The sequence below is a fragment of the Coffea eugenioides genome, chromosome 5 (assembly GCF_003713205.1).
Source record: "Coffea eugenioides isolate CCC68of chromosome 5, Ceug_1.0, whole genome shotgun sequence".
In the NCBI taxonomy this organism is placed as follows: Eukaryota; Viridiplantae; Streptophyta; class Magnoliopsida; order Gentianales; family Rubiaceae; genus Coffea; species Coffea eugenioides.
In genome coordinates this window covers 46176749-46203043 of record NC_040039.1, presented here as the reverse complement: position 1 = coordinate 46203043, position 26295 = coordinate 46176749, and the positions used below count along the sequence as shown (strand labels likewise).

Genomic DNA, 26295 nt, shown 5'->3' with positions numbered 1-26295 from the left:
GAAAAGGCAGGGCAATGGCAAATAGTGGCTTTTCTTTTTCTTTCGGTTTCTCAAGAAGCAAGAAACGAATTTTGATGGGATTTTTCCCCTTTTTTCTTTGGTTGATTGGTCATACGTACTTTTTCTGGAGTGGGAGGAAGTGCTTTTTGTGCATATGTGTGCTTTGCTTTTAGTCAGAAATGTGTGTGCAATTGCAATCTTCATTATTAATCTTGTACAGTTATGCAAAGGACATTGCCCACTGAGAAAGAGAAGAAAAGAAGGGATCTTATAAAGAAAGGAAAAGCAATTGGAGCTTTATTTTATTTGGGGATTCAAGGCTGCTCTGACCATGGCGGGAGTGACAAGTGCGAAAACTGTCACTGTCCGTTGCTTTCCTTAGCAGGGTCCGGACACAGCCTGGGACAGTTAGTTGATTGGGGAAGACTAAACTAAGCTAGCTAAGCCAAAGACCTGCGCTGACCTTCGTACGGTTTTGATACTCTTTCTTTAGTTTGTGACTTTTGAATGACTGGATCAGGTTAGGAGTGGAATGATGATTTTGGACATTGGGCTATTATTGTTTTTGTGTCATAGGGCCAATCTGTTTCAATATGCGGATACCATTTGGGCTACTACTTTTTAATCTTTATGGGAATTAAAGAAGTTATTTCGAGAGTTTTTATACAAAAACGGATTTGAGTTGGTTTGTATTGTTATTTTCAAGAGATTTTATTAAAATATGTACCGTAACGATTTGATATCTGTAAAATAAAAAAAATAATTAAAAATATGTTCTCGAAAACGTAAAATTTTTTTAGAGAAAAATGACAATCCAAACAGCTTCAAACTTAATCATTTACCCTTCTTATCTAAATAAATTTTTGTTGTATAAAATCTACGTAGTTCCTCGATGGATTCTTAATCTATTAGTAGTTAAGATTGAAACTTTAACAACTTAATCTGGGTCTAAGGCGAGGTCTTGCTAAATGTGGATGTAATCTAACCAAATGTTAGTAGTTTTATTTTTCTAACCATGCGTTAGTATTCACACCACCCCTAGTTGTTAGTATTATTGAGTTACAATTAGATCGTATTAGAAATTCTTTCTTCATAGTTTTATCTAAAAAGAAGAAGAAATTGACACTGCTCAATTTAGTAGTAAACGCTCTCTAACTAAACTCACTTTACATTATTGAATTAGTATTCCAAGTTGATGTATAAAAATTTTATAAGTTTGTTCTCCTAATTGATATACTACACATGGATCATCTCTGAATCCTTCATCCTAGTTGGCTTATTATTAATTATTACGTGTATGACAGTATAATACCTTGTGATCATGTATTGGTATTCACATGTGGTGAGAAAATAAAAGTTGGGATAAATATTAGTTAAAAGAAAAAAATATAGTGGGATAAAGGTTTCGGAACCACATATTTCACGTAACTAGTAAATCTGGGATCAAATCCATATTTGAAAAAAAAAAACATTTAGTTGTTTCAAGAATAAAAGTGAGTCGAGTTCGAATAGTATTGTACTAAAACACTGGAACTCGAAATCGGTGCTTACAAAAGAGCACTTATGCTCGACTCGTAAGTAAAGATAGCTATGTTCGAATTCGACTCCATAAGGGTATTGACTTGAGTTGGATAGCTCAATTTTGCTAAACAATATTTTATTTATATTATAAATTTATTTTTTTATATTACATATATCACATCATAAAAAATATTATAATAATTATTCCAAATAATAAAATATACTCTATCAAGACAAGTTTTGGGGCTTACGACTATTCGCCCAAGTCGTCAGTTGTTGAGCACGTTTTAACTGCCCCAGTTATAAAATCACCTGTACTTCTTAGGAGTAAAGACTGCCGCAGAAAATCCGAGACACAAAAAATTCAATAATGAGTGCACTGCAAAGCCGACCTCCAAACCCGACCCTCAACCCATACCCGAACCCAAATCCAAACCCAAAAGCTGCTCCACTTCCGAATACTAAGTCTCTGACGTTCGATCAAGTCTCCAAGTTCTTCTCCTTGCCCCTCTCCGATGCTGCTGACACTCTTGGTACGCTCTCCTCCTACATTTTTTTCGATATCTGTCTTGCCTTTTTTTTTTTTGTTTAAATATTGCCAGCTCCATTTGGTGTACAAAAATCATTGTTTAAAATTTTCATATTGTACCAAATTTCCCGCAAAATGGTCCCTTTTTGCTGCAGAATCAGCTGATTAATGAAAAACCCAAAAACAATGAAAAGAAAAAGAAAAGGTAGCCCAGAAAATAAAGATAAAAAGGAGAACTTTAGGATTGGATACTTGTCTGGAGTTCAACTTTGAAGAGGGCTTGGATTGATTTTTCCAGAAAAATGGAGCTTCCCTTTCAATTGGGATGTTGTGAAATTGAGGTACAATGCTAAAGAAATTGCTAATCACATTTTAGGATTTAGAATATACAGGTCTTTTGTACTGCTTTAATAAGATTTTTGGTATATCAAGCTGGGAGATGTTTATGATTTATGTTCTTATATTTGTCTCATGTGATAACTGATGAGTTCATTGTGCATCTTTAGCACTTTGATCAGTGCCTTTTAGGGTCTTCTGTATAGCACTTGAATAACTGAAATTGATGAAGTTTGCTGTGAAGCCATAGTTGATCTTTATAGTTTTGCATATGTTAATTGAATATGGAATGACCGTGAGGGGCTGAAATTTTTAAAATCTGATTAAGGAAGACTTAAATGGTATCATGTCGAATTTGGATGGATGCGGTGTAATGTGTACATAAACTAAAAAATTAAGTCAAATTTGATCAAATCATGCTTACTGAAGAAGAAGAACAAGACGGGCGATATCCTGAATCCTTTGTGTTTATTTTGCAGGTGTTTGTCCTAGTGTCTTAAAGAAAATATGCCATGAGAATGGTCTAGTGAGATGGCCACATCGGAAGGTCAGGCTTCACACCCTGTGATATTCTCCTTTTGATCCAGTGTGACTGTAAATGCATTGGCACCATGATAATGATGGATTACATTTTGTTTTGAGTGTGCAGAATCACTATACGGCTGTCTTATTCTTTAGGATAACTCAAATTATAGTGTGTGGAATTTTGGTTATATTTCTCTACATTACACTTTGTATTCCACAGACCAAGTTAAACTTTATGTGTGAAAATTTTCAATGGGTATGCTAGAGAGGAACCGAAGATTCACCCCTTCTATTGCTTTATAAAACTTTGACAACCAATGTTTTCAGTCCAATGCAATTTTTACCACTTGCTTAATTCATGTACTCATTGCTTATTTATATTCCTGGATTCTTTCAGAATGCAGCTCAAGGGAAATTATTCTGAATTTAGTACACTTAATTTTGTAATGTGAGGTACATATAAGCAGAGGAGAATAGAGAGCGCTACTGGCCCTGCAAGAGGAATTAAAAAAAATTATAACGAGTATACACACCTTAGGCACCAGCTGACCAGTAGGCCTGAGCACAAATTTGTGCATTCTACTCTTCGTATTGCTGGATTGTTTCCAATTCCAAATCAATCATATAGAATTTATTTTCCTTCTTGTAGTAGTATTTTTTTTTTTTAATAACCTCGTATATGCTGATATTTCTTTTGTGGATGACTAGTTCCTTTCTGGGAAGAGTATTGAACAAATTAAGGAGGATGCTGCTAGGGCAAAAAACAAGCTACTAAATGAAGTGCCGAAAGATGCTGGTCAAGGCAGTGATGCTTTAGCAAATTCAACAGTGTCATTGCTTGCGTAAGTGAATTTGAAGCTCCTGGACCAGATTCTATTAATGCTACTGAAGTGTACTAAACTGATTAACATAGCTTTCATGTGGTTAATCCATGCTCTGGCTATTTATGATGTGAACTTCATCTTGAATGCACCAACTGTGTCCTGTGATATGTAAATAAGAGCTTCTCTCATTTCTGCTTACTGCTTACCTGATCTCCAGCTGTTGCTTGGCCTTTTATTGGATGGTTGTCATACTGTAGTGATGATAAACAAGGATGACTAGGAGGATTTTTGTGACATATAAAAGCTTGAGCAGCCAGGGTAGAAACAGAAAATAGTATTCTAAATGCTCTGTGTAGATGATGTCAGCATGCATGCAGGGACTGGTTGTCAAGGAAACCCAATGAAAAAAGGATTTGTATTCTGTGCTTTCTTCTTTGTGTTCACTTCTTCCTTGTCTAGATAACCTATTGAAGGAAGAGCTTAACGACCAGTGTCTCTCTGTCCATCTCTGGCCTTCTAATGTTTTTTTGGACTTTAGAAGCTGTCAGCACTAATGCAATAGGTCTAGCTTTATCTTTGGGTTGACGTCTCAGGCTTTTTAGGGCAAATGAAGCATCACGTGTTGTTGATAGGCTTCCAGTAGATAGATACAGAAAACTTAGTTCAGTTTGTTAGAGCTAATGCTTCTGAGATCTGAGACTATGTGGTGCTAATACGATGATCTTATGAAATTTATGTCTTAGTTTGAAGTTTGATTTGTCTTGGAGATTGAGGATGGTTTCTTAATGAGATGTAAGGGTGTTTTATTATTCTATTGGCTCAGAAATTTGGTGACAAAGTACTTAAGGGAGACTCTTTTGGATTGTTGAGCACCTTAGAATCAGCTTTAGTTAGACTTCGGGTTTATGTATTTAGTATTTGGCTAGCTTCTAGCTTTTTCTGAACCATAGGGAACTGGATTTTGTACTTCATAAGTTCTGTCACTGCCTTTCTACTTTTTTCTGATCTTTCTTTAACCTTCTTGGTGTGCTTTTATCTTTCTTTTTCCCTTTGAAAGTTCTGCTTCTGTTGATTGCTCTCTAATACTCTTTGTGGCTATTATCCAAGTTATTTGGCTGGCTTTGGACAAATTTATGAGAAAGGCTGCCTTCATTATTCTGCATTGCCCCTCCTTCCTATCTCCATCTCCATGAACACTAAATATCGAACTTTTTACTCTCCATGGAGTTTGATAGTGTTTTCTTGTTTCATTGTTTTTCCCTTTTTCATGCTGTGACCATCAGTCCTTCACACTCTCTACTTCTTTCATTGTACCTTCTATTAGGGGCACGGGCACTCAGCTTCAAAATAAAACAACTGTGGCAGAAGTTTCAAAAGCACAATCTGTCATGCAGCTCCAAGGAAACAAGAACCCCCAAATCGGGAGTCCGCCAAAGTTGACTGGGTTAAACTTGACAAAAGGAACTTCAACCAATGAAGATGAGTTTAAATATGGATTTCCCTCACACGGCTTGTCAACTGTTTCATATAAATGGTGGGGGAACAGCAGTAACAGTGGTAGCAAGGACACCCCAGGTACTGCCAAGGACGAGACACAAGGAAATAGAAAATCTCCTGTAAACTCAGCAAATGGGAGTACCCTTGCTTCAAGAACAGATGGACAAAAATGTGAAAATGAGGCACGAGAAAGCAGCACCGATTCTCCGGGAGAAGGAGTGCTCTCCTCTTTGAGGAAAAGAGCTGCTACGGAAGGGCACAAGGCGTTGAAACTTGGTGCTCACCGCAGATATGTTATGGAACTTGATCAAACAAAAAGATCAGTACTTCAACAGATATTCAAATCCTCACTGCCAAGTGAATGGGGAGATGACTCTTTGTAGCTTTGATAGTCGGACTACTTTTGGATATTATTGTTGTTTTAACTGCACTTCTGGTTGTACTACAAAAAGGTTCTGGTAACTTGATGTTCTGCTAAAGTAGATAGATTAGATTCAGGCTTCAAGAATCCAGTATTAATACAAGATCGGTCACCTACTTTTGCCGAATGATACGCTGATAATTGATCCACTATTAGTTGCTGCATCTTTCTTCAAAAGGCGGAGAGGTCATCTATTTCTGCATTTCATTCAGCGTGCTCAAAGCTCTTGATCTAGCCATTGTTGGACTGCGATACTCCTATGAGAACTGAACTAAAATTCGCCAGTTATTTAAGAAATTAAGCAAGTTGATAATGCAAACCCTGGACACTGGTCACATTTCAATCTTTCTCCATGCATTTAAACTAAGCAATGCCTTAAAAGTTTGGAAACATTTGTTTCTTTATTGTGGATACTGTCAAATTACTCTCCAAAATCCTTTTGGAATTAGATACTTTCTTAAATTAGTTTCGCTTAAAAAAAAAAACAAAATTAACACACGAGCCCTGTCTTAACGAATACCTTCAAGGCCATCCCTTAACTAAACCCAATTATCTTTAGCTTATGAGAAGCTGTAAAAGTTGCATCAGGCTCAATTTGAAGCAAGAAATTTTTCTAATAGTTAAGTTTGACAATTTATATGCGGTACATCTCTACCATTAATGTTTTCTGGATTTTTGATGATCCATAATCTACCTTTTCCCAAACAGATAACTTGATTCAAAGGGTTCTGTAAAATCATAAAAAGATAAGGTATATCTAACGAATATCTAAATGCACCCTCCTCCTTTGTTTTCAATGCATCACTTTCAATGCCATATTGTGTATAGTACATTTCTTTTCTAAATTGAGTTCTCGATAATAGATGAATGCAAGTAGTAGTGGCAAATGTATAAATTTGCTATTGTTGTGTTTTCGATTTTCGGCTAGAGGGATGAGGTTTATACCCACATCTCTTTTTTTTTCCTATGTGATAAAAAACATGTGTATGTCTCAACCAAGTTGAATCAATAAACACAAATAATCCAATGGGGTATTCACAATATCCTTCAAAAGAGGAAAAAACCAAAAAAAAAGCCATACTTTCATCTCAACTCAGTACGTGGACTAGTTTTATTGGCTGGAATAAATGCAACTAATATCCTTGAAAATTTCAAGAAAAGGAAAAAATGTAAATAAATCTAGTAGTATATCATAACAGATTGTTTGAAGCCTAAAAGAGAGAAGAAGACTACACAAGAAAATCCCAAAGCCTATTCTCACCAGTGGGAAAAAAGATAAAGATAGCATTGGATGAGGACCTTCGACCTTTTTCATTTCTCCAACACCTATAAAATCATATTCCATTCAAGAAAGTCCTCATCAACAAATTATAATAGTTTCTTCCACATTCAACCGCTGATCAAAACCATTTCCTCAAAACAACCATGGCTGCCTCAACAATGGCTCTTTCATCACCTTCATTCGCAGGAAAAGCCGTAAAAATCGCCCCATCAACATCAGAGCGACTTGGTGAAGGAAGAGTTACCATGAGAAAAAGTGTAGCAAAACCAAAACCATCATCAGGGAGTCCGTGGTATGGTCCAGACAGAGTTCTATACTTAGGCCCCTTATCCGGCTCACCGCCGTCTTACCTTACCGGAGAATTCCCTGGTGATTACGGGTGGGATACAGCCGGCCTCTCAGCTGATCCCGAGACATTTGCCAAGAACCGTGAGTTAGAAGTTATTCATTCAAGATGGGCTATGCTTGGAGCACTTGGTTGTGTTTTTCCTGAGCTTTTATCAAGAAATGGTGTCAAGTTTGGAGAAGCAGTTTGGTTCAAAGCTGGTTCACAAATTTTCAGTGAAGGTGGGCTTGATTATTTAGGTAACCCAAGCTTAATTCATGCACAGAGTATTTTAGCCATCTGGGCTTCACAAGTCGTCTTAATGGGGGCTGCGGAGGGCTACAGAATTGCCGGTGGACCGCTTGGGGAGGTGACTCATCCTATTTATCCTGGAGGGAGCTTTGATCCTCTTGGATTGGCAGATGATCCTGAGGCTTTTGCTGAGCTTAAAGTCAAGGAAATCAAGAATGGTAGGTTGGCTATGTTTTCCATGTTTGGTTTCTTTGTTCAAGCTATTGTAACTGGAAAAGGACCTTTGGAGAACCTAGCTGATCACCTTGCTGATCCAGTGAACAACAATGCCTGGGCATATGCAACAAACTTTGTCCCTGGCAAATAATTTGGTGGTTATTAATATACTGTGAATTGTTCCAAAGCATTTGTGTGATTGGATTGTTACGAAATTGTTGATGATTTAGAGATGTAAATGATGGACTTTATGCATATAAAGTGTCATTCTTTCTTGAAGTAATTTTCAGAATATTGTTCCTCCAAGAAAATGAGGTCAAAGATCATATAGTGGTTGAAAGTTGATGTCTACAATACAAAGTACCCAAAGCATCCACTATTTAACGTGCCTTTAATTCAGAGGCAACTTTGTGGCGTCAATTCTTTCAAATCAAACATTAGAATACCTTAAAGAGCTAGCGTGACAAGTTCTGGCATCAAGAAATGATACTCTTTGTGGGAACTGGGAAGGAGTCTTCTGCTCATTACATAAACCCTTGTGAGCTTGGGGAGTGCAGTTTGTAACAATTGATCCTACATCGTGGTTTATAGCCTTTACAAGCTGACCTTTCGAACTTAACAGAAATCATTTAACTTGGTAAAAAGCAACCTAATCCTTGGCTTTTTTTTATTGAAACTTGCACCGTTAACTTGAACTTTGCTCCTTGTCTTGGTTGATTCACAAATTTCTGTGTAATTGTTGGCTATGTTGTATGATCAGAACTATTATGACAAGTGAATAAACAAGAAAAGATTTGCACCATGCTAGTTTCCACGCAAGAATACGTGTTCATGGACTCTGAACTCTGAACACTGATTTTGAACAGCACAGTGGGTGATGCAAATTAAATGAGACCACAAATTTTGGACTGAATCCAGATCATATTATGAGACTATTTATAGCATCAGCATTGATATTCTGGAATCTAAGGACATATATAATGGTGAGGCCCATAATCGTTTCTTCGCCCTCCAACTATTCAACTGTATCAGTACTCAATTATATATATGTTACCTGGAAAAGAAAAATAATATGCTGGATATGAGAATATTGGAGGCTAGAATTAATTTTGATAATTAGAGTTGGAAGCCCACTTTGACAAGGACTTTCTTTAAAGCGAATGCGACTTATCGAGAGCTAATTCTTTATAATTGTAAGCCAAACTTGAATGTTGAAACAAGATGCAAGTTCATTAATGGGCTCAATTTAATTAAACAGACTTGTTGAATATTTCAAAATAGCTTTCTGCAAGCAATTTAATTCCAAAAAATATTTTTTTTTTTTTGGAAAAGAATTCCAAAATATTGTTTGACTACGGATATAGTTGCCGATGAACAATAGCTTCTGTTAACATAAAGACTCAAAATTAGAAGATTCATGGTTATTCTTGTCTATCAATAGGATACAACATTTTAACCTGCAATAGTCCACTCTTATATTTCTTTAAAGTCCTACACGTATCCTAGAATTAACATTTTGATTGAAAACTAAAAAGTGATTAATAACGTATTGAGGCTATTTTTAATACTTTTTTATATATAAAACATCATAATTTCATTAAAATCTACACTAATGACATGGTTAGGTGTCATTGTACAGACTCTCAGTCACTTACCTTTCATCTCTCAATTTCAAGATGATGGTTTTGGAATCACCCCTTTGACACCATGGGATCAAGATCCAAAATACCACATTCTTCTGATATCTTTCACAACCAATTATCTTTCGAGTTCATGAGATGTTACAGTAAATTTGTCTCACGCAGTTGTCCTGCAACCACTTTTACATTACACTGAATAAGATGAAGCATGTTTAGGCATTTTTTTTAAAGGACACAGTGGAGGATGAAGAGGATAAGACAATAGATATATAGAGCATTGAGAAAAATGCCATAGAATTCTACACATCTTTTGTTCTGGAAGGCCAGCTCGTGCAAGGCATCTGTGGAAGGAGCATCTAATTGAGCTTTTAAGGAGACGCCAAGAAACCAACAAATTAACAAATTCTAAGAGCCGTGCCATGATTACATGATTTTAGTATATTCGCTAAAGTACGGGAAGTAGGAATGCAATAGCTAGCTGTTAAGTAAAGGGTAAGCCTAAATATACAATTACCAATAGCTGCATAGCATAGATTTGCTATAGTTTAATACCCACCATGATCTCTATTATTAATGTTATTATTATAAACTAACAAGAAGTGTCATATATGCCCACTTAGATAGGGTTGAGGACCACATTGGATGGGTTCTTGAGGGAGTACTTGAGGGCTGTCAGCTCTGGATGAAGCTGCAATTTTTGACCTCAGCTTGAATGAGACAATTGCACAAGTTCAAGAACAAGGTTATTTTCCAAAACCAGATCAAGATGTTACTTTAGTTTGAGTCTAGGATTGGTAACCGACACTACTTAGGGTCTCTTGTAAGTTGTAAAGCTTGATTCATTGAAGACAATAAATGCTGCAAATTTTTTTTTTTTTTGGTCACAAGTCGGTATTATCATTAATATGTGTACAATCACAGGACAACTACCCTTAAATCATCTTGTATCTTCCTACCGAGTTGCAGAGGAAAAAGATCATTTTCACACAAAACATTATAAAAAAGGTTATTGACAAATTTTGCGATTTCAGGACTAACTTTGTTTCCTCCTCTTTCGTTACATTTTGAAGATGTTAAACCCTTCAATGATAGTAAACTTTCTGGGGCGGAAGTATAATCTTAAGTTCTCCAACTATACCATTACCTCTAAGGTCATGATAAAGTTCCCATATAATGCCAAAACAGCATATATTCTTTTGGAAATGCAGAAATTATCTGTCATTGTTTGCTTTAAACGTGGAAAGCCGGTGTTCATGCCTTAACTATGTCGTAAAAAAATTACAGGAATTAAAAGTAAAATAGTTGTTTGATAGCTCGGATAAATGCGTATTGAAAAAGGAAAAGTACATTAATTTTCTTCGACCAGTTTCTGAATTGTATTCTCTGTTTACAATTAGTTTCCATCCAAACTTCCAATATTTCTTTAGTTGTATATTATCTACTCGTATCAGTTCCAGACATTGTCATATTAGCCGTGGTGGCTCGAATGAAACGCCATGGCTAGGCAGGCACCCATGTATATGCGGTCTTTATCATCATGCACAAATGTGCAGTATGATTACTTGGGAAAGGTCAGGTATGTATATTGCTGTTTACGAACCTCAATTAGCGTGTATATCTTTACAAAGCACATAGGATGAATAACCTTATAAATTGAGAGAAAAAAAAGAAAATATACTTGATAAAAGAAAAAATTATTACCTGAAAAGAAATCATAAAAAGCATGAAATGAAAAAGGATAGCATTAGTTGATCTGGGATTACGTGGGTCGATGGTGTGATGAGTTTTGCCACGAAAAACAGGTATGGTCTACAGACATTTTCAAGGAAATATGGACTTTTTTGTTGCATGGATTTGTTGATGGGCATGGGGAAGATAATTTCACATCCAAACTTGAATATCATCATTGATCATGGGTGAAAGGGCATACCCAATTTGATGATACAGAATGATATAGAAGTTGAAATGAAGTTACATCCAAACTTGAATATCATCATTGTTATTGGAAAACTGTTGATCGAAATTGATAGAGATCGAAAAATTGCCAATTAAGTCACGTTTGAAATGAATCAAATATTTGTGCAAACTTGATCTTTCAATTTAATAATGGGGTCAAGAGTCTTATTCTATTGTGTTTGGAACTGAATATTTACTTCTATTGCCTTGTCGCTTATCAAAAATAAAGAGGGGGGGGGGGGGGGGGACAAAGAATGTATTCCCTTTCTGAAAGAACTACCATAGAATACAATATACAATGCACTAAATTTTTAGCATGGAAGAATCCCTATTTCTTCTTCTTCTTTTCTTCTACCTGCGCCAATTGTGGGAAAAATGAATAGGAGAGATTGAGTAACGTTACCCACAATCACAAGCATATTCAATAAGATTGAAATTGGCACCTTGATGTTTGAAAGTTGAGACATTTATTCTTTAGGTTGACAATAAAACACTCTTGATGATATAGAGTAAACACAAAAATGTTACTATCTAGGGATAATTTCAGAAACCTCCCCTGAGGTTTTTGACATTTACACTCACCTCCCCTGTGGTTTGAACAATTACACTAACCTCCCCTGAGCTTACTAATCCTTTACAAATTCAGTCCAAATGATTAAAATATTGTTTTAGAGAGTGAAATTAGAATTTTGTACCTGATTTGCCCTTTGTGCTACATATCCAATGAATGACAAAGTATTACAAATTAATTAATAATTAATAAACTTTAAGGAGCGTAGTTTATAGGTAAAAACGTATTATTTATTTAAAGTACTAACTCTTTACGAGTATTTTACTTTCAAACATTTACTTTATTACAAATATTTATTCTCAAATAGACCCAACCACTTTTGTGTGCACGCTCGTACTTACACGTATAAACTAATCGTTTTACCAAAAGCATACACATTTTTGTCTCTTAAGAGGACTAACCCCGCCACCTACAAAAGATTCTCTACTAGCTAAATCAATAAACTATACTCCTTACTTTAAAGAGTATAGTTTATAGGCAAATACACATAACCTATTTAAAGTAACGACTCTTTACAGATATTTTATTTTCAAATATTTAATTTATGATAAATATATTAACGTTTGTAATTAAAAATTAAAAAGTGTTACAGTAATATTCTCGCAAAAAGAAAATCAGTAGGTTATCTATTTAACATAAATTAAATATTTTTTAAAAAAGAAATGGCCCATAAAGTATTAATTTTTTATGATTTTCATCTATTACATGAGTAAAGTATTAGCTCTTTATGAGTATTTAATTCTGAATCATTTAATTTATGCTAAATACATAAATATTTATAACTAAAATTGAAAAAGTGTTAATTAATATTTCTACGGAAGAAAAACTGGTAGGTTTTTTATTTAACAAAAATTAAATATTTGAGAGTAATACAAATCTGTATTTGAGAATAAATATTTGTAATAAAGTAAATGTTTGAAAGTAAAATACTCGTAAAGAGTTATACTTTAAATAAGTAATACGTTTTTACCTATAAACTACGCTCCTTAAAGTTTATTAATTATTAATTAATTTGTAATACTTTGTCATTCATTGGATATATAGCACAAAGGGCAAATCAGGTACAAAATTCTAATTTCACTCTCTAAAACAATATTTTAATCATTTGGACTGAATTTGTAAAGGATTAGTAACCTCAGGGAAGGTTAGTGTAATTGTTCAAACCACAGGGGAGGTGAGTGTAAATGTCAGAAACCTCAGGGGAGGTTTCTGAAATTATCCCTACTATCTACTCATGTAATTATTCATTGGTCTGGAGAGATCTAGAAATACGTTTTGGTCTTAACTAATGCCTAATAAAGAAAAAAGCAACAAACAGGAAATCGTGTTGATGGGGAGGAAAACTGAAAAGCAATAGAGGCATTCATCAACACAAGTCAACTCAGTCGATAAGGACAAATTATTTGTTTATAAACAAGTTGTCTGTTTGAATTCCATTATCGACATGAGGGTAAAAATCCGTATAAACGACTTATGGTTTCAAGAACAAAACTAAAAAGCAATAGAGGCATTCATTAACATAAGTCAATAAACGACTTATGGTTTCAAGAACAAAACTAAAAAGCAATAGAGGCATTCATTAACATAAGTCAATTCAATCGATAAGGACAAATTACTTGTTCACAAAAAGTTGTCTGTTTGAATTCCATTGTCGATGTGAAAGTAAAAATCTTTATAAACAACTTGTGGTCTCAAGAGCAAAACTAAAAAGTTATAGAGGCATTCATTAATACAAGTTAACTCAGTAGATAAGAACAAATTACTTATTCACAAAAAGTTGTCTGTTTGAATGTCATTGTCAATGTGAGTATAGGGATCCCTATAAACGACTTATGGTATCAAGAGTGTATCCTAGTTCTTGAAGGTGTTGAGAGTCGAAACCATTCAAACTTTTTATTTAAAAAAAGAGTTATTATCACTTTGCCCCTTTAATATTCAGTGTTACTATCAATTTTCCTCTTAACGTTACATTTTAGTCACTTTACTCCGAAAACTAATGGTCAAATTTAACGAAATTTGTTAAATAAAATGAAAAAAATATGTTTAACCCTTAAAATTATTATCACCTTACTTCCATAAACTATAGTGTTATTATCAATTTACTCTCAAGAGTTATTTTTTAAACAATTTATTCCACCATGAAATCAATTTACCAAGTTAAAAAACTTTAGAAAAAAAGTATTGTTTTCTTTGTATAATAAAAAAATAAAAATATTTAGAGTGGTTCTTCTCCTTTTTAGTATAAAAAAAAAAGTCAAAATATTAATCTCTTTCTTCTTGGTAATCTCATTAATATTGAAAAATAAATAAAGATAGGGTGGGAGAGGGAGAAAGAGAGAGCTCAATTCCTTTTTTTAAAATATAAATAAGAAAGAATTAAATATTTTTATTATTTTAAAATTATTTTATTTATCTGTTTACCACTCAATTCCAATCGTAATCCCGACAACCTTAAAGTAACACGGCAAATATTAGATTCTTCTTTATTTTCTTTCTTTGTAAAATCTAATTTTCTGTCTCCTTCTTTCCTATCTCTTTTTCATTTCCTAATATTAATAAGTGTGAAAAAAAATTTAAGAAAATTCTTTTATTTTTATATTTTTGGATCTCTTAAAGTGAAAAAAAAATGAAGAATAACCATTCCAACTTTTTTATTTTTAATTATATATAAAAAAAGGATAAATACATTTAAAATTTTTTATCATACTAGTTAGATTAACGATGAGGTAAAATGCCCAAAAAATAATGTTAGAAATTAAAGTGATTGTATCACTATAATTTAAAATGATAAAATGATAATAACAATGTAGCAATGCTATAGAATAAAATGATATTTTATCATCCAAAATTTCTTACCATGTTGAGTTGAATTACTTATGAGGGTGAAATGACTAAAAGATAACGTTATAGGGTAAATTGATAATAGTGATACAGTTTAAGGGAGTAAAGTGATAATAACCTTTAAAAAAAAAAAAAGAGTTACCTTGTGAACCCAAAAAACGAGTCCAGCCACGTGCCTTCCATGTGGTGCACCTGCAAGGTCAGTATTCTGAAACACGGCTCAGCTTTTACATCATTTTCCCCATTCGTGATTATGGGCAAGGATTACTAATTCGGGTTAATTAACCTTAAATAAAACATGTAGGGCCTAAAATTATGTGGCATTAGGGAACTTCATTACGGTACATAACAAACCCCACTTACCTCATTAATCTTTTTTAAAGCCTATATAAGGATTTGAAAGATTTATCCGAGACATGCTTTAGTAAAAAAGTATTGCTTCAAATCAAAGCCTTTGTTCCTCCTCCAATGGAGGCTTTATGGCTCAATTAGTCATAATGACAATGACAGTGAAGAAAAGCACATTGTTTTTAAACTAATCATATTCTATTGGCTATTGCTGTCTGTCTCTCTCTCACGCAGAGCTTAGAATATAGGTCAATTGTTTGCCAAAAGAACAGAATTTGCCAGCTTGGTAGGGGAATTGACACTTATAACCTTATTAACCGTTGCTAAATAGTCTAAATCAATTGGAATTATTCAAAAGTCAATCATTTCAAGAACGAGTTCATATCTTATTACACCGGGGCATGACTAACGGTTTACTTTATAAAACTAATATTCATATCAATTGGGCTTGGTCAAATGTCAATCATTTCGAGAAGACTCTATTTGTTATACGAAGGGCATGATTAGCTGTTTATCTTATTTATATTGAAGTATTTATTTACATTTCAATCGTTATTGTAGCAGTAAAGATGGTTTATTATGTACTTCCGACCCTTTAGATTGTTATTTTTAGGAATTTTTGTAAATATATATATATTGTATTGATTCGATATATGTGTTTACCAAAAAATTAAAATTTTTTTTATGAATATCGATTTTTGAATATTGCATACCACAATCAAACCTCAACTTTGTATCAGGTTGATTCATGTGAGTTTGACTGATTTATTTTAATTGAAAAGTTCAAAATCTAGTTTTCCCTCATGACATAAATTATGGAGTACCAATATGTCTACCGAGTCTAATTCCTAGTCAAACTTTTATTGAATCTAAATTAGACAAAGTGCATGGAGACATTAATCATCATTATGTTCTTTTAAATTCCCCTAGCGATTTGATGGAAAAGAGTTTTTCCCGTCATAAAAATGATGGTCACGGGCGAATGGATCAATTTGCAAAATTATATATATAAATTTTTTTATAAAAAGCAAACTTCAATAACAAATTGTTGGAAATCATTCAGCACTATTTAATTTACACATCTGTTCTAATGACAGGTTAAACATATACTTGAAATAATAGATATATAATTTGAGTAAAATCATATGATTTATTGCCCCTCTGGGTTAGATCATCTGGTCTTGGGGTAACCGTAAAGGTCCCAAGGTCCAGGGTTCGAACCTCTCTTAACGCCTGGATGCTCTTGGGGAGCGGGGTACTTCAGGGTGCAGGTGATTAGTTTGTATTGATTCATATTCACTTACTCAACATGGTGCCGTGTAGGTGTAGCATGCTGGTATGGATACAAAAATTTGGCGAAGATGTTAGGGTATTTTCCTTGAACACTTTTCAAAAGATTGTACAAAAGCAATTATCATCTCCCCAATAATGAACAAAACGCTTATTCACAAAAATGGAACCACAATTTTAGGAACAAAATTCTTTGGGCAAAAGAATATGCCAGTTCAGTTTTTTTTTTTTTCTGGGAAAAAGAATATGCTAGTTCAGTGCAAATGGAACCACAATTTTAGGAACAAAATTCGGTGATAACTGTCTATTATGTCTGTTGCATTAATTCCATTTTCAGCAGGATTTATTATGGATGGAATAATTATGAACTTTTGAATTTTGAGCAAAAGTTTGGGAAAGAGAGAGAGATAGATCAAGCTTTTAGGTAAGTCTGAAACAATTAATCAAACCATTGAACATATATGTGGAAAAACTCGCACAGTCACACGCAATCACTTCCATCCCCTTAAGGATATACCATAAATATATGTCCACAAAAGATTGGTAATCAAATAGTGAAATCTTTTCCTTGTAGTATGAGTTTCTTCAATCAAAAACCTAACTTGGAGATTTGCAAATCAAAATCTACAGTTGCTTTACCAATGCGGTTTCCAACCACAAAATGGCTGCCTAATTAATAAATAAATGCACCTTGATTAACATCAATAAATATACCTTGATTTGACAAAGATATCTAACCAAAAGTTTGATCTAAACATTGATGACATGTACTTCCTCCTTCCCATTTTGATATCCATGCATGTACAGTCTCTTTCACACACTTTAAGAAAAGTTACAATCTACTATATTGAGCAAAGGGTATTTTAGAGAAATTAAAATACAATTACATTCTTCAATTGAAAAGTGGACTGCAATATCGGACAGATAAAGAAAAAAAACAGGACTATCAAAGTGGGATGGAGGGAGTATTTAACTTTATTGGAAATCTAACCTACTATTTTTCTAGAATATCCTTACATTAATATTAGCTGTGTAACTAACTATTATACTTTTACATTAATTGTAACAATAACATTGATGAAAAGTTGCACCATTCACGACATGAATCAAAACAGTTGATAAATAAGACAAGTTATATTCAATGGTAACAAAGTACAACACTAAATAAAAATATTTTAGAGAAGTTAAAAGTTAAGTGCATTAGTCGATTAGAGAGTGCACTGTAATTCGGAAAAGATAAAAAGAGAGTACGTGTTACCATGACAAAAAAAAAAAAGCGAGTATGCGTTTGTTAATCACTACTCCTAAGTACACATTAGGTAGGTATTCCGAGTTTGCAGTCGGTGGTAAGTGGCAGAGCGGCAACGGCACCCAGAATTTGGACATTCCGAAAATTCCTGTGTGAAAATAGTTGTCTAGTCAAATTATGCGAAAAGTACGTTTTGTCCTCCGAAATCCTAAGAAAAAATGTGGCCTGCGTGTTGCACGAACATGGCACGTTTAGAAGTCATACTACCAAGTAGCAGTACCATTTAACTAGGAATCCTAATCCTGCGTGTCACATCTCATGTCATCCCACGCTGTTTTTGGTCATTACACTCCGATAAAAAAAAAAGAAAAACTATGAAATTTTTAGTCAACTTTTATGCTGCCACATTTCGTAATGTTGCATAGTATTATGAAATTTTTCGTTCCATAATAGATTGAGAAAGGAAATTTTAAGCGTTGAGAAAATTGAAAAGTTTCAAATAATACACGTAAACCAAGATAAGTATAACATTAGATGGATTATAAGTGTGGTATTCTTTGTTGAAGGAAAGTATTGAATAGTCGAGTAAAATTTAGATGCAATATCCTATGGATCGAACGTAGTATTCTTCAGATATGCACAACGAGTGATATCCTCCAACATGTATAATGTCGAGAAATTGAAATGGGTAGCTTTTGAATCATACACGTATAATCAGAGGATAAGTACAGTATTTAAGAAATATAAATATTCTTCGTGAAGCAAAGTATTAAATAGTCACATAACTCTTAAATATATACTACAACTGACACTGTTGGATTGGAGATTATTTGGGATAATGTTGTGAAAAAAATACTGTATTACTTTTTTAATATGATGTGTATGGGATAAAAAGGTAGTTGAAAAATGTGCTGATGATCCCAGCAAGTCAGTGCGTGTAAATAGGGTGTAAATAATATGCAATCCAAATAAACTGTATTTAATAATTATCTTTTATCGAACAAGTACAGTATTTAATGCATCAGAAATATAATATTCTTTCTTCGCGAAGGAAAGTGTTAAATAGTCAAATAACTCGTAAATATATACAACAATTGACACCGTTAACTCTTAAATATATACGACAACTGACATCGTTTAATAATTATAATATCTTTTGTCGAACAAGTACAGTATTTAATGAGTTCTAAAATATAATATTTTTGCGAAGGAAAGTATTAAATAGTCAAATAACTCTTAAATATATACGACAATTGACACCGTTAACTTTAAATATATACGACAACTAACACCGTTTAATAATTATAATATCTTTCTTAGAACAAGTACAGTATTTAACGCGTCCAAAATATAATAATTTTCATGAAGGAAAGTATTAAATATTCAAATAACTCTTAAATATGTACGACAATTGACATCGTTAACTCTAAATACATACGACAACTGACACCGTTAATAACTATCTTTTGTCGACTAAGTACAGTATTTAACGCATCAGAAATATAATATTCTTTGTAAAGGAAAGTATTAAATAGTCAAATAACTCTTAAATATATATGACAATTAACACTGTTAACTCTTAAATATATACGACAACTGACATCATTTAATAATTATAATATATTTCGTCGAACAAGTACAGCATTTAACGCGTTATAAAATACAATATTTTTGAAGGAAAGTATTAAATAGTCAAATAACTCTTAAATATATACGACAACTAACACCGTTTAATAATTATAATATCTTTCCTAGAACAAGTACAGTATTTTACGCATAAAATATATAATAATTTTTGTGAAGGAAAGTACTAAATAGTCAAATAACTCTTAAATATATACGACAATTGACACCATTGACTCTTAAATATATACGACAACTGACACTATTTAATAATTATAATATCTTTCGTCGAACAAGTACAGTATTTAACGCGTCAAAAATAAAATATATTTCATGAAAGAAAATATTAAATAGTCAAATAACTCTTAAATATATACAACAATTGACACCGTTAATAACTCTTAAATATATACGACAATTGACACCGTTTAATAATTATAATATATTTCGTCAAATAAGTACAGTATTTAATGCGTCTAAAAATATAATATTTTCGCAAAGGAAAGTATCAAATAGTCAAATAACTCTTAAATATATACCACAATTGACATCGTTAACTCTTAAATATATACGACAACTGACACCGTTTAATAATATCTTTCGTCGAATAAGTGCAGTATTTAACGTCGAATAAATGAATATATATTTTCGTGAAGGAAAGTATTAAATAATCAAATAACTTTTAAATATATGCGACAATTGACATCGCTTAATAATTGCAATATATTTTGTCGAACAATGTATACACAGTCGAGTATATTTTGAATATGTACATTGTCATGTGGTTTGGTAATACCAATAATATCACGCCAATTAGATTTCCATCAACATATTTGACGTGTAATCAAGATTTTTCAATGAATAATTCACCAACCTTCTTATTTTTCTAACTCGAAATAAATGAAACTACAAAAATATTTACTTTTTGGTACTTTTAGGTGACAAGGATAAGGACAGTTGAGTAAATTCAACCAGACTGCACATACATTTGCACTCACCTCTGCTTTCCTCAAAAAAAAAAAAGAAAAAAGACTCACCTATTCTCCGGTTTGACTCTCACGCGCACATGGCACAGACATCATATTCATAGTTTCACACACACTAGCACACATATTTATCTGTCTTTTCCTTTTCCATTTCCTTTTCCTTTTTTTGATTTTTTTGCCTTTTTGCACTTTTTCCAATATTTCATCACTCTGCCATAAATGCCAACTATATCTCACTTTTTCTGTTCTCTTCATGCTGAATTTTTTTTTTCTCTTTGCATAATTTTTTGCTTTCCCTTTACTTCTTCATCTGTGGTTTCCTTCATTGCAACCTAAGCTTCCCTTTCCAGCTGCTGCTTGTTTGAGGTCGGTCTTTCCTCCACATTCATGCAACCCCACCTACCATTTTTTACCCAACTCTTGCTTTTATGACACCTTCACTACCAAATAAAAAAAAAAAGAAAAGAACCCTTGATATATTTCTCACAACATTGGCTCTATTTCTTGAAAAGATTGATTTTTTGTCTGGCATTGATTGAGAAAAAAAAAAATTCCTTTATACTGTTGTTTTAACTCTCTTTTCTGGCCCACTTGAGGCCATAGTTGATTAGTTTCTACTTGTAAACTACTCCTCTTCTTTCTTCAGAAGTTAACTTTTTTTAGTCTTTTGCTATTTGTTGTGGTTTTTTTTCCTTTATTTCAGCTCTGCATTGGGATATCTATGCTTGTTGGACCCTTATTGGTACAAAAAGAGGTTCTTTCTTTGCTTCTTTGGGTTCTCAAGGAGGAAGATCGAGGGGGTTAGACTCAGATCACCTCAAGGTCAGTGCTTTCTGCTTTGAATACACTTTTTACTGGATTTAACTTGGATCATAAGTCATGCTTTGCTTGATTTTATTCTCATTTTTTTCTCAAGATTTTATATGTTTAATGTTTTTATATGCAAGTCTTTGCCTCTGTTGATTTTAAAAAATGAGGAAGTTTTTGTGGATTTTGCATTGGCTTCTTTTGAAATTGGTTGCTTTTATTTATTAAATGCCTGCTATTGCTATGGTGTTTTGATACTCTTCTCATTGCTTTGTTCTGAACCCTGTCTGAGATTATGAACTGTAAAATGTTCTGGTATCTATTGGAACATTTGGACCATGGTCTCTTTGGTTCATCTATGGAAACTTTCTGACTTGGTCTCCCACATGAATTATGCTGTCTGAATGACAAAAACTAATCTCTCTTTACACTTGTGAGTTTTGAGTGTGTCATTAGAATTGGGTGATAGTTGGCTGGTTTAGGCTCAATAGTTAAGGAAATCAAAGTAGAAGAAGGAAACAAATCGAGAATTGGATTATCAACTAGCCTAAGATTTTGATACTTATTTGCCATTTGGGTGCTTCTGTCCTTATATGACATGTTTATGGTGCTTCTGTCCTTATATGACATGTTTATGGGATCCAGGAGGCATGGTTTAATTCCCCAGGTGAAGCTACGGGGACAAGACTTGTTTATTGGTGCTTGGTAGAAGTTTGTCGAACATGTCGTCTGAGAGTTTGAATGCTGAGCTATCCAAGAAGACATCATTTTTGGGTTTAAAATTATGGGTCGTGATTGGTTTATGTGTTGGTGCGTTTATAGTTTTGATACTTTGTACCTTATCAATATGGGTAATGTTCCGGAGGAGATCAAGAAGAACCCTCGACAAATATTCACTTTGTCAAATACCTAACATATCAAAAGACATCAAAGTCGATAGAGTAGGAGGTCAAGATTACCATGACCACCCAGAAACAGTATACCTGACAGTGAACGACAAGTCAAGCGATAAGAATTCAGAAAAGATGTTAGTACATCTGGGGAGGAGTAAATCAAGTGATGTCGATAATCTCAGTCAGTGTAGCTCAATGTATCACCATGAGAGGGCTTGCAGCTCACAATCAGGGGAAGAAGGAAGTTCTGGTACTGCTCGAAAACTGTCTTCATTGCCTTACGGGCTTCCAATGGCCTCTCCTCTGATTGGCTTGCCAGAAATATCACATCTTGGTTGGGGTCACTGGTTTACCCTTAGAGATCTTGATATTGCTACAAACCGCTTCTCAGCAGAGAATGTGATTGGGGAAGGTGGCTATGGGGTTGTTTACCGGGGCAGATTGGTCAATGGGACAGAGGTAGCTGTAAAGAAGCTTCTTAACAATCTGTGAGTAGTACATAAATACTTCATTTTCATGGCTTCAATATGTGTTTTTGGAGTTTTTTTAACTTATTCACGGTTGAATTCTGAACTAATTTCAGTGGCCAAGCTGAAAAAGAATTCAGGGTCGAAGTAGAGGCCATTGGGCATGTTCGGCACAAGAATCTTGTGCGGCTCCTGGGCTATTGCATAGAAGGGGTTCAGAGGTAAGAATCTTCTTTTTCCACCTGAATTTTCAAGTCAGCAGTTTCATTTCTATACTTAATGTAAAATAGTTCTTGAATGATTCTGCAAATTGCAGTAGTAGTAGAGGAACTTCAAGTTTGAGCCAAGGCCTAGCTTTGTTGGTTGGAGCACTCTAAACAAGGCAGGGCTGGGGTCTTGGTTTTGAGCTTCATCCTTGATCCACTAATTTAGTTAATAATAAGAAAAAGAAAATTAAAATTATGATTATGTTTATTGACTTATTGAGTCTTGAATTTCAGTCTAATGAGATACATCTCCATTAACTGAGATTATCCTTTTTTTTGCTGAGATTATCCTTTTTTTTGTTAATTCAGGATGTTGGTGTACGAGTATGTTAATAATGGCAACTTAGAACAATGGCTTCATGGTACTATGAAACAACATGGGACACTCACATGGGATGCACGCATGAAAGTGCTTCTTGGTACTGCAAAAGCGTAAGTCTGCCATGCATTAAATCTGATGAACTATGTTTCATATTTGCTTTTTTTTTTAACCTCTTGCAGGTTTGATTAAGCATAATCCATCGGTAAAATGCGATGCAATTCTTGTCCATCCATCTTCTTATAGCACTGTTTCCTTGATTTTTCCATTCTTCTTTTTTGAAATGTAGCACTTGTGCAATCTGTTTCTAATATGTTGCTTACTAAGTGAAACCTTGTAGTTTGTAGTAAGCGCTTATTGTAAAATTAAATCTTCATATATTGTGTCTCCATTGCTTTGATCCAGAACATTGTGTCACATTGTTTTGCAGGCTTGCTTACCTGCATGAAGCTATAGAGCCTAAGGTTGTCCATCGAGATATAAAATCTAGTAATATTTTGATCGATGATGAATTCAATGCCAAGGTTTCTGATTTTGGATTGGCAAAGCTCTTGGGCTCAGGAGAAAGCCACATAACGACAAGAGTAATGGGAACATTTGGGTAAGCCAGTTTTTAACTAAATCCTTCTGGTTCTTTATTTTCAGCCATCTATCCTTTTCCTCCATATTATCCAATGTGAATTATACGAAGAATTCTTTATGCTTAAACATTTTGTGTTGTTAATTTCAGCTATGTGGCTCCAGAATATGCAAACAGTGGTTTGTTAAATGAAAAAAGTGATATATATAGTTTTGGAGTTCTACTACTGGAAGCAGTCACAGGAAGAGATCCAGTTGACTATGCCCGTCCTGCTAACGAGGTATGGAATCCTTATAAACTATATTGATTGTGATAGTGTTGGTGCAGTCTGTGAATTCTTTTCTGTCTTTCCATTTACTGTGGATTTGGGGCATTAGTGGACATGGGCTTCAGGCTTGGCTAACCAGGAGATTTGTTCCTGTGCCAGGTGAATCTTGTTGAGTGGCTGAAAATGATGGTAGGACATAGAAGAGCTGAAGAAGTTGTGGATCCTGACCTTGAAGTAAAGCCAGCAACTCGTGCCTTAAAGCGTGCACTTTTGGTGGCACTCAGATCTGTTGATCCTGATGCAGAGAAGCGACCCAGGATGAGTCAAGTTGTGCGAATGCTTGAGGCAGATGAATTTCCATACCGTGAGGTGCTTTTCCAATCCCAATTTTTGAATGTGTTATTAAAATGTTCACTTGTCTGTATGGGTTGTCGTCTATTGGATGTTTAGTGTTTGTCCAAGTTCTGAATTCTCCAGTTGAAAAATGCTAATAATTCAGTTAGTCAGAGCTTCCATGCAATGCATGTATATGGTATTTGAAGAAGACTGAATTGTCTTTTTTGAACAGAACAGAGGGTCGTAGTTAAAAGCTCTTGGACTCCTCTCTTATTGTTGCTTCTGAGTAATGAAAAGAGACCAGTGCCTAATCTACATGTCAGTTGAAGACTGAATTGTCTTTTTTGAACAGAGGGTCATAGTTAAAAGCTCTTGGACTCCTCTCTTATTGTTGCTTCTGAGTAATGAAAAGAGACCAGTGCCTAACCTACATGTCAGTGCAGATACAAAAAGTCTCCACTTGCTAGAAAATTGATATTGAGAATAACCTGTAGATTTTGGTATTAAAAGTGTTTCGCATAAGCATTGTAGTTTGGCCAGGCATACTTATCCTGCAAGCCTAGACCATGCTTATGGTTGCCTTTGGCCTTTTTTAAGACTTTGAGTAAAGGCTACAGTCTATTAAGGAACACAAATAGCATCTATCGATGTCTATATGTGTAGAGTTCGTAAATTGTGCATGATTCAATCTGCATCAGCAGATGTCGAGGACTTCTGAAAAGGTTCCCATTGTAATTGTTCTTGAAACAAGACTCTCAACAAGGATTTCTGTTAAAAATGCATATTTTCTCCTGATTGAATCATTCTTGTTGTTTCTTGAATAAGAACATGATCTATCAAGCATCTTGGATAGTGCTAGCCTCGTGGGAGGCTCATGAGAACTTTGTTAGTTTAAGCAAACTAATTCAAAGTAATAATGTTTCTACAGGATCGGAGGAACAGGAGAAGCCGAACAGCAAGCATGGAAATTGAATCAATGAAGGACAGTAGTGGATTAGCTGATGTGGAAAGCAGTGTAGGGCAATCAGATAACCAGACATCTGATAAAATTCGTGAATAGGACTGACAACACATGACTTGGATGAATAATTGTTCTTCTCCAGATTTTCAAGCTCTCCGTAACCCTTCTATACAATTCACATTTTCTTAGTATTTAATGGAAAGATTCCTGCATGGCAGGGTGGGAATGAATTAAGGATAGCCCTTTTGGAATTCCATCTGAATTGGTCCTCCTCCTGTGCCTCAAGCTGTCATGTTGTGAAATGATGAGGATAGTTATCAGAGAGAGAGAGAGAGAGAGTTTTCGTGTGTGTGTGTGAGAGAGTGAGAGAGAAAGAGAGAGAGAGAGAGGGGCTTATTGCTGTACAGATATGTTTGCTGTGGGCCTTCTTAACATGCATCATGATCCTGATCATCATTCTTTTTTCTCTGTGTTTTCCCCTATGGTTACTTTTATTGGGATGGTGAGACTTCCCGGATATGGTTTTACCTTTGCCTATAGTTTTTCCATGCTCTCAAGTTACAGGAGTACTATTTATCATTTTGGGGTAGCCATTATAAAGTTCAAGAATGATGATGTTATTGGGCATCTTCTATCCTCTTTTGCTCACACCGCATTTTGTTGTTCTCGTAATGCTCTTATTCTGATCTTTCTCCTTTCCCATTTCCCCTGCCATTACATTATGTTTGTGTGGAACATAATAGTAGTCTTGAAAAGTTTGGATTTATATAGCTAGTACAATTATTATGGCATTGCAGAATCTCAGAAGAAGAGGGCTTTGTCTTGTGAATTTTGGCTTTAATAATTGAGGGAGGGTGGTTTTTTTTTTTTTTTTTTTTATTGGTTGGCAAGAGTGGGGGAAACAACGTTAATGATTGGAATTTTGTCACATGTAGGTTGCAGGCTTGCAGCACGAAAACCAGGGTCTGTAAAGTCTGTGTAGGGTTACGGGGACCTCTCTTGTGGGGGTAGTCTTTTTGTTTCTCTGATTCTCAGATGGTGCCTGTGGCCAGTGCAGGGTTAAAGGTCCTACACTATAGGACTTTGCTGACTTCCCGGCCCTCCTCTCTTTTTTTCTTTTTCTTCTTGAGTTTTTTATGGATCTCTTCGACAGGAATGACATTGGA

The 26295-nt window shown here is 34.4% G+C and overlaps 3 protein-coding genes across 5 annotated transcripts; all 3 read left to right on the top strand.

The window, feature by feature from the left end:
• Positions 1 to 1875: 1875 nt before the first annotated feature.
• Positions 1876 to 5785, top strand: LOC113770106 (protein NLP2). Its single transcript, XM_027314467.1, has 4 exons — positions 1876 to 2054; positions 2866 to 2933; positions 3620 to 3753; positions 5060 to 5785. The coding sequence occupies exons 1-4, from the start codon at positions 1892 to 1894 to the stop codon at positions 5613 to 5615; spliced, it is 921 nt and encodes a 306-aa protein (XP_027170268.1). The 5' UTR covers positions 1876 to 1891; the 3' UTR covers positions 5616 to 5785.
• A 1197-nt stretch (positions 5786 to 6982) lies between these two features.
• LOC113769830 (chlorophyll a-b binding protein of LHCII type 1-like) lies at positions 6983 to 8011 on the top strand. Its single transcript, XM_027314131.1, has one exon. It carries the CDS (start codon positions 7079 to 7081, stop codon positions 7877 to 7879), a length of 801 nt encoding a protein of 266 aa, XP_027169932.1. The 5' UTR covers positions 6983 to 7078; the 3' UTR covers positions 7880 to 8011.
• A 12479-nt stretch (positions 8012 to 20490) lies between these two features.
• On the top strand, positions 20491 to 25591 carry LOC113772534 (probable receptor-like protein kinase At2g42960). 3 transcript variants are annotated; one of them, XM_027317154.1, is made up of 9 exons: positions 20498 to 20598; positions 20936 to 21054; positions 21685 to 22420; positions 22516 to 22620; positions 22975 to 23097; positions 23415 to 23585; positions 23715 to 23844; positions 23992 to 24201; positions 25097 to 25591. In XM_027317154.1, the coding sequence occupies exons 3-9, from the start codon at positions 21762 to 21764 to the stop codon at positions 25226 to 25228; spliced, it is 1530 nt and encodes a 509-aa protein (XP_027172955.1). In that variant the 5' UTR covers positions 20498 to 20598; positions 20936 to 21054; positions 21685 to 21761; the 3' UTR covers positions 25229 to 25591. The 3 variants fall into 3 exon arrangements, with proteins under 3 accessions (XP_027172957.1, XP_027172955.1, XP_027172956.1); XM_027317155.1 differs by lacking the exon at positions 20498 to 20598 and having other exon boundaries at positions 20730 to 21054; XM_027317156.1 differs by lacking the exons at positions 23715 to 23844; positions 23992 to 24201; positions 25097 to 25591 and having other exon boundaries at positions 20491 to 20598; positions 23415 to 23589.
• The last annotated feature ends 704 nt before the right edge of the window (positions 25592 to 26295 follow it).